At 46.9% G+C, this 13,342-nt stretch overlaps 1 protein-coding gene across 1 annotated transcript in view; it reads left to right on the top strand.

The window, feature by feature from the left end:
* The window catches only part of Amph (amphiphysin), a 97,764-nt gene that overhangs the window by 69,075 nt on the left and 15,347 nt on the right, over positions 1-13,342 (top strand). Inside the window, exon 8 of the mRNA XM_084607569.1 lies at positions 1,052-1,206. Coding sequence (XP_084463695.1) covers positions 1,052-1,206 — 155 coding nt within the window. The remainder of the gene's footprint in view (positions 1-1,051; positions 1,207-13,342) is intronic.

The following is a 13,342-nucleotide window of genomic DNA, read 5'->3' as shown; positions in this document are numbered from 1 at the left end:
CTGCCCCTTTGCCCATGATTTATGGCTCTAGATCAGTTTTCTCACCGTGGTGCTCTGCCCTTACTGACACCGAAGGTACGCATCTGCAAGCCTACCAAGTCATCACCTGCAAGCTCTCCCAAGTGGAGTTAGTGGCGTGGGTCTTTTGCACATGCCCGCAGTTTTATCAAGTGCACTGTCGCTGAGGGTCATGTGATGACCCTGGGGACCGCCACTGGTGCCTAGGAGCTCCAGTGCCACAGATATAGCTGGTTGCGATTATTTACATGAAATATGGGGCTCGTTTCCACTTATTTGGTCTTAGAAGGAGTTTACAGTCGGCGTCACTCTTGTGTAGACCGTTTGAACAAGACATATCGGGCTACAAAAGCCGAAAATAGACTCCAGCTTCAGGATTCTGGGGTAAGTGATAGTGTCTACCTTGGTTGTGTCTACCTGTGGCACTACTTTCACTCGAGTGTTGCCGCAAGAACCTACTAGCTGCAGCGATATATGGACTTATTTGCAGGGACGTGTGTCTCCCGAGCACTCTACACAAGCGTGATGTCGACTGTACAATGCCTTTTCCAAAACCTGGCAGAGGATCACCAGCCTGTACCACTTGTAGTACTAGAGTGCAAATGCATTGGTTACCCACCAAAACTAGTGAAGGTTAACAAGCTCTCCAGCGCTTTATGAATAGTGCATGCATCCTTCCATAACCCATTGAGCTCAGCGCATTGAACCAGATCAGGGCTGCAGCCTTGCTCTGAATCCTGGTGTAAAAGCCTTTCATGGCACCTGATGTATGGCGCACAGACATCAGCTCTGCCGTGGCCTCCACTATCTAGGGCTCCTCAATTAGATGTGTTGCCCGGGCAGCTGTCACTCCTTTCCCACTTCCCTCTTCCCTCTCCTTTTGCAGCGTAGGCGCTGCCAGAGCCGGCGCTTAAGAGAGGCGCGTGCAGTGCGTGGTACTGTGGCACGTGCGCGACCCGTGGTCGTCACTCGGCAGCCGTCCTGCAGCTCCCTGTTTTCTCTCCCCGTTTTTGTTTTTCTGCCCCCCTTCTAGTTCGGTCTCCAAGGAGGCGGACACCCGGCCCTACGAGGAGATTGAGTTCAAGAAGGGTAAGAGCAATCGTGCCAGCGACATTTCCATCAAGGTTACCGAGACAAATGGCCAGCTCAGCAGCCCATCCCCCCTGATGGTGTCACCCGTACGTAGCGGTGAGTGCTAGCCCTACCTGCCGCGCTCCTCACTGCTGCCGCTGCCACCTCTGAGAGAGAGAGAGATGTATGGCCTTTGCCAAAAGGGCCCAGGCTACAGGGTTCGCTGTTGAGTCGCTCTAGTCAGATGCGTTCATCACTTCTGAAGATGCAGGTCTCGGCTACAACTGTGAGGACCAGTTACAGCTTGTCCCAGAGGTTTAGGGCTTTGGGGAAAGTGCCGTGCTGAACAACCCGACAGCGAATCCTGTGGGCATGTGGCCACTTTGACCGACGCCTCAACATACTGTCAAGTTCTAAGGGCCGCACAAGACTATCTGTCCAGTGCATTTATAGGAATCCATAAAATTAAGCTCGGCTGCAAACGAAAGTTATACCTTGTAAAACATTCGCAGCACGAAAAAAACAAGGGCACAAAGAAACCCACGACAGGACAGAGCATTCATCCTGTCGTGTGTATTCGTGTCCTCGTTTTTTTTTTGTGCTGCGAACGTTTTACAAGATGGATCAATACCAACAGGCCCAAACATCGGTGTTGAAAGCTACGCAGCTTTCACACTAATATTTGGCTGGGGATAACCACTGGAACATGTGAGTGACTAGGTTAGCATTCTGTGGTGTGTGCGTCCTCATTTGTGCGCGGTGTTCATTGTGCCATTCGTGCCACCCTGTAGCCAGCCTGGTGGTTCACATTATGGGAGCCAGACAGACGAAAATGACCAATACCAAAGCCACCCATCAGCACTGGGAGAGCAGTGTTTCAGTTTGGAGATAAGACGAATTCTCATCGCTTGTTGTGCCTGTGAACTGCAATTCACAGTCGCAGGATTGAAGCCCATACCTCGGAGATCCCCTGGCTGCAGTGAAGAGCGCGATGGGGAATTTCCGACACTGCACAACGCAGCGCTTCGTGCATTTTTTTTTCTAGAGCATTGGCTGCTGCATGGAACTGTTGTTACAGGCTGCGATGTGAGCTGCACAGTTTTAACAGCGTTGAGACGATGGGCGGGCAGAAAGAGGCAAATGGCACTTCATTTTATCGCTGTCAAGACCGTGCATGTACTGCGTGGGCGGGGCGCACGGCTTTGTGTTTCGTTAACTGCATATTGTGGAATCTGTGTGGCGTGGATTGGCCGTTGTGGCTCTTGCTAGAGTGATGAGCTGGGAATTGTACAGACAACCAGCGGGTGGGCTGTTTGGTGCCCGGCTTTCAACTGTCTCGAATTGGGTGCGTAACGTTTGATGCGAACATGCGCTATGCGTCTGGGACTGAGTGGGGCATTGACGTTTTCGTTTCGCCCGTAGTGCCTCTGCGGTTCCGTTTAACTGCAGTACCTTGGCAGTACTGCCTGTACACTTAGTGACAAGATAGTGGCTTTAGCGTGGAAATCACATGAGGTTCAACATTCGTGCTCTCACCAAGGGTTCACTGCCCATTAATTTGCATGCTCAGCAGTTTTCACTGGCACCGATGCAGTGTTTAGACTGCATTGGCTCGGCGCTGTACAAACTGCACGCACACTGCCCTCATTACTTTTAGAAAACCAGCCCCATTGTTTTCCATCTCCTGCCTTGTCATGCTGTAGCAAACTGTAGTCACTTCACGGCTGTCATTCGCATGAGATAGCACTGTGGCACGTATTGTTTGGACCACACTTTGCACAGTTTGTGTGGAAAGAGGTGGTCTTTGTGCACCAGACATGCAACCTCTCCCAGCATAGCAAGCGATTGACCCAGTGGTCTGGGCTGCTCAATCTGCGATTAATGGCCTGCATGAATGCCTGGTGCGACAGCATCTACCTGCTTTCTCACTGTTGTGTGGCGAGTTGGGCTGTTTTGTTTTTCTCCTTTGGATGTTGTTGGACCTCGTCCATGAAGACAGGTTAGTGAAGCTCTGTTTCCATTTCTCGTGGTTGCACAAATTTCTGCATGGTGTAGTTCTTGAAATGCATCGTTTCAATAAAGTAGTATGCTGTTTCTCTGCTGTGTTTGTCGTAAAGTATGGTCCTGTTAGGATCTGCACTAGTGTTAAAGGGCAACTCTGGGGGTTTCTCGAGGTTAATTTGTTGTGGAAAAACTGTTAGAGTACAGGTTTTTCTCTCCATTCTGATCATTTTGTGCCAACTTTTACAACTGTGCGGCAAGTTGTTTTTGAGAGAATCAATTTCAAAATTTGCCTTTTTCGGGGCCTAAGTTTTGGCGATGTTCGCGCTGTTTACGGTGTAAAAAACATTGCTTGCAGATTATTGACCACTCCTTGCGTGAAAATCAAATTTCGAGGCTTGCATTCGGCCTTCCTAGGTACCTGCGAATGAAGTCATCATTTGCTGTCGCTGTTTCAGCCATTCAGCGTCCATGTGAGTGTTTTTTACAGTAATGTTGGTGCATTGTTACACCATCAACTGGAACGTCGTCCCCAACCATGATGAAGGGTTTTTGTTTATCTTCAAACCGTTATTGCTGTTTTAAAGTAGTTCTACTTGGAAATTTGAAAAGCAATTTCCTGTGGATGGGGAGGTACAAAAAAATGTGATGTGGTCATGAACTCAAAATTTCGGAAAAACCTCTGGAGTTGCCCCTAAGGTGTAAGCTAAGACTTGAAGTGCGAGGGAATCTTTTTCTCCACTCCTCAGCGACCGCATATTGTGTGTCAAAATTTTAAATTGGCTTAGATGCCTGCAAATACTGCAAATACAAAGCGAATAAATGAATTCTTGTTGGTGCTTCTTACACCACTTTTCTGCGTGGTTTTTAAATCAGTTAAATAGACTCCCTAGGCTCTAGCTTGGCGGCGTGACAAGCATGGATTCCCCGATGTTGTGGGGCAAAGTGATCAATTAGGGCCGAGCCAGCTTGCAGTGTCGACTTCTTAGGCTCCACAGAAAGCTGTCTTCTTGTGTTGTGGAATGCCACAATAGGACCGCTTGCTAAATTCTTACTCTCTCCAAGCGAGTAGCATAAACATGGGCACAGAACATAGAGGGAAAAAATCCTTAGAGTCAAATATTGCGTTCTCATCGCAAAGGAGAAATTGAGCAGTCATTGGGGTGGGGGAGGGACATGCTCCGAATTGCATAATCTCATGTTTTGCGTACAGTGTACATTTTTATTAAGTATGGTTCAATATATTTGATAGCATTGGAATAATGCACCTGACAAGAGTTTAGTTGTGCTGTAACGGGCCCAAGGTCATGTCAGATGGTCATTTCATCTGATAAGTAAAGCAGTGCCAGGCGATTTATATGGAGAGGCTTGCATACTGGGTCGCTGCATTTCAAGACATGCCTAGTGCTTAGTCATTTAACAGAGCATGGCAACTATGCAGTTCAGAACTTCTTTGTTTCCATATCACTACCGCTAGTTGGTCTATTATTTGCAAATAAAGAACCATGCTTTCCTTGAAGCAGTTGACGTGCTGGGTTCCGTCCCTTGTTTGCAGCGAACTATTCTGTGGTGAGGCTGGTTATGTGACCAGTGAAATTTGTCACAGATCAGCATGGCATCTCTGCTTGTATCGATTCACGGTGCCTCGATCTCTTCATCACCGTCATCTCTTCCCCTTCTTTTCTTGGTCTGGTTGCCTGCACGTGCTCTGCAGTACAATTTGACAGCATTGTGGGCTTTTCTTGCATCACTCTGGCACTGCTTTGACTGCCCGGTGAGAGTGCCTGTTTGACGTAACCAGTGGTCGCTATGGGTGACAGTCTGGATGCCAAGGGAAAGGCAAGCATATCAGGTGTCGACAGAGAGGTGGGTGGATGAGATTGGGATGTTTGCGGGGTTAAAGGGGATGCAGCTGGCACAGGATGGGATTAATTGGTGGGATATGGCAGATGTTGTCCTGGAGTGGATGTAGACAGGCTGCTGTTGGTGATGATGATTATGATAAGCTGCTTCATAACTGGCACAGTTTTACGTAGATGGCGTTGGCAACCATGGCACGAGGGCCTTTGATGCTCATCAGCTCCATCTGCAAATGTGCATGTTCAACATCCACAACTTGATTACAATAAACGATCAATCATTTTTATGTGCATTAAACAAGCACTGGGTTTCCATGAAGCAAAAATGCTTTGATCGCATCTTTACTGCGTACCCACACTGGGCATAAGGCAAGTTTTGGCAGCTGTTTGGTTTCCATCAAGCAAAAAAGATTGATGGAACATTTTTTTGTGTTGGGGTCTTGTCAATTCCTGCATATGTCCGCATTGCTTTCTTGCTGACCTTGTGCTTCTTGAAGTTTTCCTTGTCGATAGTTTGATGAAAATCACCCAAGTCTGGCTGCAGAGGAATGCGTAAAGTTAGTATGATCCACTCGGCATACTCAGCTCTTTTTAAATTCAGATGGATAGGCAGGTTAAACAGAGCTTTCCAGCATGCCCAAGAAGGTGACGCTCCCACCCTTGTCTTCTTTATTGGCAGACTTGATTGAAGGCTCCAGGTGATCTGACTGACGCATCATTAAACTTGCCCTTTTTTGAAAACTGGGAAGTTGTCAACCATCAGCATATCTGCATAAAAAACATTGATTCTTCTTGGCTTTATGGCTTCCAGGAGTTTGGACCCAGTGGTTTTTATGGTTCATTTGGCTGTACTGTGGTGACAGAAGCCAAAACCCTGATCCCTTGTATATGTAAATGGGAATGCTATGTGCAAAATATGCAAATGCAAAATGGAAGCTTCAGCAGGCTGGATAGTTTGCTTGAGGTTGGGGCTCACGTCAGCTTGCAGAATGTGGAAATACGCAAGCAAGTTTTTATTGGTGTATATATTGAGGCTGCATATGTAACGACCACTGCCTCGGTTCTGCCTTTGGCACTAGATACTGCAAACTGGCGGCTGGGACATTGTCAGCGGTTCCTCCAAGGGGGTCAGTGATGTATTGGCAACATGCACAAAAGGGGAATGGACCAAGGAAGGGTATGGACCTTGGGCAGAAAAGTGCTGTGGGTAAGGACCTGTCTGCCGCCGGCGCCACACAGTGGCCTGCCATCTGGTGAGCGAATGATGGGGAGCATTGTCAAGTGAGGCAAAGCTTGACGAGCTACAGCAAGGAAGAGAATGGGGTATTGGGGATGGTGCTGGCCTTGTCAATGGCTCTTTAGGCTAGCTTTTGTGTGCACTTATTGTCGAGGATGTGGGCATGCCAGAGGTTAAGCATGAAGGGGGGATGAATGACCTCTGCCATACCTCTTATTCTGTCAAAGCTTATACCCTGCACAGCAATTTCATGATGTCTATGTTTACGCTAGGCATCTTTGGATGGTGTATGGGTTGAGGACATTGCCTCTGCATGTGCAGAAGCATGGTAAAGATTCTTGTAGGGACTTCCAGGTGTTAGAAAGCCCTCCCCTATGGTGTCCCTCTTACCCTGGGTCACTTTGGGGCACTAAGCACTATAAACCAAAGCTTCTGTGGACCGTAGCTCGGACTGCCTTGTAGAGCAGCTGAAATGCATGCTCTCTCTGCACAAATCATTCTCGGCAAATATTGACTGGAACCTGAAATGTCAACTGTTTCCGGAGCATGTTCGTTCCTAGGCTAACTTGTCAAGCAGTGTCGCCCTCTTTGAAATGAGCACATAGACGTAGCTCGGTGCAATTATGATTTGTTTAATAAACTAAATTCTTTGCAGAGTGACCTAGTTGCGCTTGTCAGCAATTAGTGGGTCTGAGCATATGCAAAGAAACTGAGTCCATACTACACGGTTTTAACTGGCTGATGTCTTTCTTGATACACAGTGAAGTTAAGTCACGCGCGATCGTATCAGCTAGACAGCTGCGCCTGGATGTAGAATGCTCGCTAGGTGCTATGCTGCAATGTGAGCAGTTTCTTACCCTCCGTGCCTGTATGCTTGAAAGCAACAGCTTATAAAAGATTCCAGATTCACAATATATTTAATGCACCTCAGACCGCACGAGTCATTACTGCCAAGTGCAGTGCAGAAATGAGTGTGCCAGTGTATGCGGGTAGAAAACAAAAGTCTCTCAGCATCCACAAAAGCGCATTTGCTGGCTAAGAAGTAATGCACTTGCCTCTAAAATCATGTTGAGAAATCCCATATGTTGCGTTGTGCCAGTGGAAGCAATGTTAGCGTGCATAACATGAATTCAGTGCAATACACACAAGCTACCAGCCGCTTTCATTTTTGCAAATACCAGTGCATTAAGCTACATGACAGACAGTCATTTTCTAGCGACTGGCCTTGTGAGTCGCATGTTGTGAAACTTGCGTTAATGGGCAGACATAAGCGCCGCCTGGCCGAGGTGTGGGAGTCTGGGGTGTGGCGCGTTGAGGGGTGCGCATAAAATTAGGTCTGGGTGTAGGAGTAGAAGTAGAGGACGCTGTGCTGTACGGGCACCATGGGGACCGGCGCAGATCCCCAGTGCGTGGCGTGCGGCACTAGCTCCCGTATGAAGTGCATCTGGCTGAACGACGCCGAGTTCTCTTTCCTGCGCTACCAGCCATGGCAGTGCCTTCGCTGCGCCGTCAACCACTCTTTCGAGACAGTGCACCCGGGTGGCCCCGCGCCTCGACGCAACCTGTGCATCTGGTTCACGCGAGTCACCCGGCTCAAGGCCAACTACACCGAGCTGCAGTGCAAGATGCTCGCCGGGGCCGAAGGTCAGCCCCGCGCCCCATCCCCCCCTTAGCCTTGCCTCGTCACTGCACCTCCACACGTGTTGTAGCCGCGAATGCAGCACCCTTGGGCGTTACTACTGCAACTATGACAACTCTACATTATTGCCTTAACACAGTACCTTTGCGGTTACATTATTGACGTGAATATGTTACCCCTGCACTTTGGTCTGCGCGGACACGCTGGGTGGTGGCAGGGGCCAGCTTTTCCCAGCCAAAACACAGACATAGCTGCACATGTGTAGGTCTGTGTCCATAATTACCAAAATTAAGGAAGTAGGATTAGACGGGTGTATGTCTGTCTGTTTTGAAATGCACCACAGTTCTTTCATTTAGAGTGCAGCAGGCTCGGATGGGCACATTTTTGTCTGGCATATTGCACCTGCTCACACTGAACATCTTTGACACACTGTAGGTGCATATCCATGCCTTTGACGTGCAGCTTTTGGCAGGCTTGCTTGTGTAAAAGGGCAGCAAATAACACCTTGGTGCTTGGCTGTTGTTATGGCGATTCATGCCTGACAGATCATTCCCAACAGTCTTCCTTGACTGACGGATGGATGGACAGGCAGGGGGTGGGCACGGGTGTGCATGCATTTGTGCCAAGAGCGCAAATAAAAAGACACCAGAGCTGGTATCTTTTCAGGTTTTATTTATTTAACCAAGCTTTCGAACTTAAAGGTGCCAAAAAATAACCCTTTATGAATAATAGATTTCATCAGGTTCTATACACTATGTCAATCATTAACCTAGATTTGAAGCCTTAGATACAGTATCCTCCACATTTTTTAAAAGATATGCTGGCGTCTGAAGAGAACATGAAATGCTTACACCCGTGACTGCTTCTTTGTGGCTGAGAGCAGAGGTCGCATAGGGCTGGGCCAGTTTAGCGTCAGCACTGTCTGTGGCATTGCAACGCAGTTACCTGACAAGGCCATGCACACCTCATTGGAAAATAGAAAATTGGTTTTGAGGAAAGGAAGCATGCAATGTCAGTTTCACTTCTCTGTGTACAGCTGAGCTTCACCATGAGAGAAAGGAGGAAGAAAAGGAAGAGGTGCCTATTGGAGAGCTTCTGAATAGTTTCGACCACCTGGGGATCTTTAATGAGCTCTAACATTGCACAGCACATGGATGCCTTTTATATTTCGCCTTCATTGAAACATTGCTGGCTGCCATGGCCAGGCTCAAACCTGGGTACTCCAGCTTAACAACCGAGCGTCCTGGGCTGGAGTAGGTGTCTCTGTGGCTCAGAGCGGAGCTCACATGGAGCTGGGCTGGTAGTGTTCATGCTGGCACTGACATTGCAGCAAGGTCATCTGACTAAGCTTTCTGTGCCTCATGCACCAATGATCATCTGTGGCTCAGACTGGAGCTTGCATGGGGTTGGGCCAGTAAAGCACCTGTGCTGGCAGTGGAGTTCCGAGGACATCCTGATTTGGTTGTGGCTGCTTTATCTTTGTGGCTCGGAGCAGACGTCGTGCAGGGCTAGGCTGGTGGAGCATCTGTACTGGTGGGAGTGTCGCTTCGAGACCACCTAATAGGTTGAGCGCCCCTTGTTTTCCGTGCTGCTTCGACTTTAGGGCTCAGAGTGGAGGTTGCATAGAGTCAGACGCATGAAACATCGTTGCTGGCAGTAACATTCTAGCAAGATCACTTGACCGAACCGTGTTTGCCTCATGTGCCTGCAACTGCTTTGTCATGTGGCTCAAAAGAGAGGCTGCGTGAGACTGGTGCCACGGAGCATCACTACTGGCATTGGCGTTAGTTAGATCACCTGACCAAGCAATGTAGGACGGTCTGAAATATTACGAGAGCACAGAAGTGTGCTTGAGTGTAGAAATGTGAAATCATTAGCGTTTGTTGCTCATAATCCTGGGTAGAACTTGGGGAAGAAGATGGCTACACAGTATGCAAGAGAAATGAACATTGGTTGAGGGAAAGCCTCAGTTTGCTTGCTACCATATTGTCTCTCTAGTGGGATCATCACTGCCAGGGTTTATATACGCTTTTGCTTCCAAAGAAGAAAAGTAAAGGAGGGGAGGAAATGGAGTAGGGCACGGAGTGGAAGAATTTTTCCTTGGGGATGGATTTCTTTGAACTGGAAATTGGTGGTCCTGTGATCTGAAAAAGAGTAAAAAGACGGTAGCAGCAGGGAAAAGGTCAATGTGAGGTAGAGGATGAGTCAGCACAACTTGCTTTTAGTACTGACTCATCATGTACCTCGCATTGTCCTCTTCTTTGTCACATGATTCTGGGGTGACATCATCACTCTTTTGCAAGTCATTCTGAATCACAGGATACCTCCTCGCATCATGACTTAGTCATGACACCACATGATTAGTATGAATTTACATATACTCACATGACGCTACATATAAACCATTTTCCACTTTTATTTTTGTGCCTCATGGCTTCACATCAGTAGGTATGATTGACTTGTTATAATGTCATATGACTGAGTATTGCACTATATGACTTAGCATTATGCTACTAATGATGATATATAACTGATTAGATGATGTACACATTTTTATGACCCCACATGAACTTCTGATGTCATGGCTTCCATTGACACATTCTACAGACACTTCCGACGGCATTTTTTCCTTCTCGTGAGCCATATAAGATTTTGGCCTTTATGATCGAGGTGTCAGTAATTTAACACTTTAGCCACAACACATAGTACAATTAAATTGCGCAAGCCTGCATTACATGCTTAGAGATGAGCAAGAATGGTTGCGACACGGGTTATACTGCTATGGGTGGGAGGTGCTTTGATGCTATATACACTGCCATGACCATGACCGGTCTTGAGAGGAGCAAAGGGTATGAGCACTGCTGCCTGCAGTCTGGCTGTACCATGTCTTCTCTGCAAGAGTGCGCTTCGGTGATACGCAAGCCATACTACAGAGTGGATTTTTGTGCTGGCACTGAATCACTATGGCATATTCAAGCATCACCATTGCTTTGCAGCAAAATTGAGATTGGGCATTCCTGCGTAGCAAACCGAATTTTCGAATTAGACGGGCTTGTGCATTGCTGCCACTTCAAATTATCCTGTCAAATTTGCATGAGAAATTGTGGGACCGCTTGGAATTGTCTGTGATTTCGAGTAAACTGAGGTCGAATTATCGATGTTTCTACTGTGATTGCATTTATTTGGTGAATTTCACTGTGTTGTACCCTCAGATTAGTCTTCGATGGAACCTATCTGATTACAATTCTTGTCTTGCAATTATCAACTAAGCGCACCCCGTTCTGTTAATTTAGTCTATTTGTTATGTATCATAACATATTGTCATTTCAAATATGTAATAATTTCTGCTGTGGGCATATCCAATGTTTCATTGTTATTGCCATTGTTTTTATACTATTGTAAGTTCTCTTATTTTTCTTAAGCCCTCTGCTATTTCATTACCAGTTGCGTAGTTTTTCTCTCTCTGTGTGCTTTTGCATCTAGCCATCTCTATTGTTTCCGTTCTCTTGTGAATGGCTTTGTGGCCCACTCTTTTTAACATCATGTTCTTGAGCTCTAGTCTATTATATAGTTTTCTTTTTCTTATTGCTCACCTTCTAATTTATTTAATTTTTAGTGGTCAAGGTATTGGGAAGATGAATGTGCGTCTCATCTTTTTTTTTCCAAGACAAGCATTTATTTGCAATTGCTCTTTGTTAGCGCCAGTTTGCCGCAGCTGGCATGGTTCTTGGAAGTTTTCCATGAGGTCCTCTAGCTTGGTTTGGTTTGGTTTATGGAGTTTAACGTCCCAAAGTAACCTAGGCTATGAGAGGTGGCGTATTGGAGGGCTCCGGAAATTTCAACCACCTGTGTTTCTTTAATGTGTACTGACATCGCACGGCGCACGGCCGCCTTGTTTTTTGCCTCCATCAAAATCCGGGTTGCTGTGGCTGGGATTCGATCCCATATCCTTGGGCCCAGTAGTCGAGCGCTCTAGCCATTGTGCACCACCATGGCAGGGCTCAAGTTCTGTAGTGTTTTTTGTGGTGTCACCATAGTCGAGCGTATAGCCTGCCTGCCTCACAAGCGTGAAGCAGGAAGACCAAATTATGTTGTCAGCTAATTTAAATTATGATGGAGAAATCTTGATGATCTTGACGTCGTTTTCTTGGTGGAGTTTCCTGGTGGTTCATGTGATGTACACTTAATTACATTGCGTGGGGTTAAAACAGAACGTAGGTCACATTGGCCAGCTTGCTGTGCTCTGGCTGCCACAAATGCAAAAGCCAAGCTGCTCACCAGATCCCCTCCAAGCACCAAAAAAAGAGCTCCTTAAAATAGGCTTAATCAGTACTATGATTCCTGCTTCGTTATCCAATAGGAAACCAGCTTCTCAGAGCAATAAGCAAAGGAGCGTGTTTGAAACTGAGCTACCGCTAACTAATGATATGGTGGCATTCCTGCAAGATTGGTTCCACATGAGCACCATATTTTAAGGTGAAAGCCTTTAATGGCTCGTGACCCGCCAGCTTGTTCGTGCATTACCAGCGAGTGTCTGCGAGGAGTGTCCCACTTCTTCACTAGATTTGGGATACTTGTCAATCATCCTGATGACGTCATGAGAAAAATAAAAATCATGTCTCCACCGGGAATTGAACCTCCATCCCTTTGGTCCCCGGCAGAGCGCTTTAACCAACTGCGTCACGCCCGGGATCGTGAAACGCACATCATAATTCTCTTCTACCGTGAGGACGACAGTTGTAGGATTCCCCAAGTGAGAGGTACAGTGTCTTTTCTTTCCTGTAAACCAATTACAGGACGTCGGTGAACTTTGATGCATTCAACGGAACGCTGGTTTCTCTGAGGGGCGCATGATGTACCGCGTGCAATTAGGCTTTTGCATTCTCCACTGCAGAATCTGCAATGCTCTCGGAATTTTTTCAATCCACGAACTGATTTATGTCCAGTTGCAGTGCAGATGCACACATTGAGCCAGCAGGAGCATAGCAGACAGAGGCACGCAATTGGGACCACACACACTTTTCTGTCCACACTTCCCCCTTTGCCAGTAGCCTCTTACACATTTGGTAGCCGTCACTCAAGAAATAAAATATTGGGGATTCCATTTGGAAGCAGTTCATTTTTGGACACAATTCAAATTATTTGGGTTTGAAATCAATTCCTCTTGCAGTCAGTCAGCTCCAGTTGGTCTCTATAATGTCTAAGAATCAACTGATTGGGTTTGCAAGGCCACACTCTGCTTTGTGCCAACATTCCCCCCCCCCCCCCCCCTTTGTAATACCCTCCTTAGAGGGGCCTTCAAGGGTAGCTTTAATAAATAAATAAATGAGTATTATATGCTTATAGCAAAGTGAAGCTGTGTCACAATGTGCTTGCATCACACAGGAAGCTTGATTTGGTTTACGGGTTTCAAATCCTACCAGTGCTATGTGGTTGCTTTTTCTCCTACTTTCTGAGCAGTTATCTCCGCGATTTTATTAGCATATTGATCAGCACTTAAGGAAATTTGCAGAGCTA

Source organism: Amblyomma maculatum, chromosome 6 (genome assembly GCF_055883805.1).
Source record: "Amblyomma maculatum isolate TAMU_Amacu chromosome 6, ASM5588380v1, whole genome shotgun sequence".
Classification (NCBI taxonomy): domain Eukaryota; kingdom Metazoa; phylum Arthropoda; class Arachnida; order Ixodida; family Ixodidae; genus Amblyomma; species Amblyomma maculatum.
Note: the sequence above shows the minus strand (reverse complement) of the source record. Positions and strands in the feature narration are given on the sequence as shown.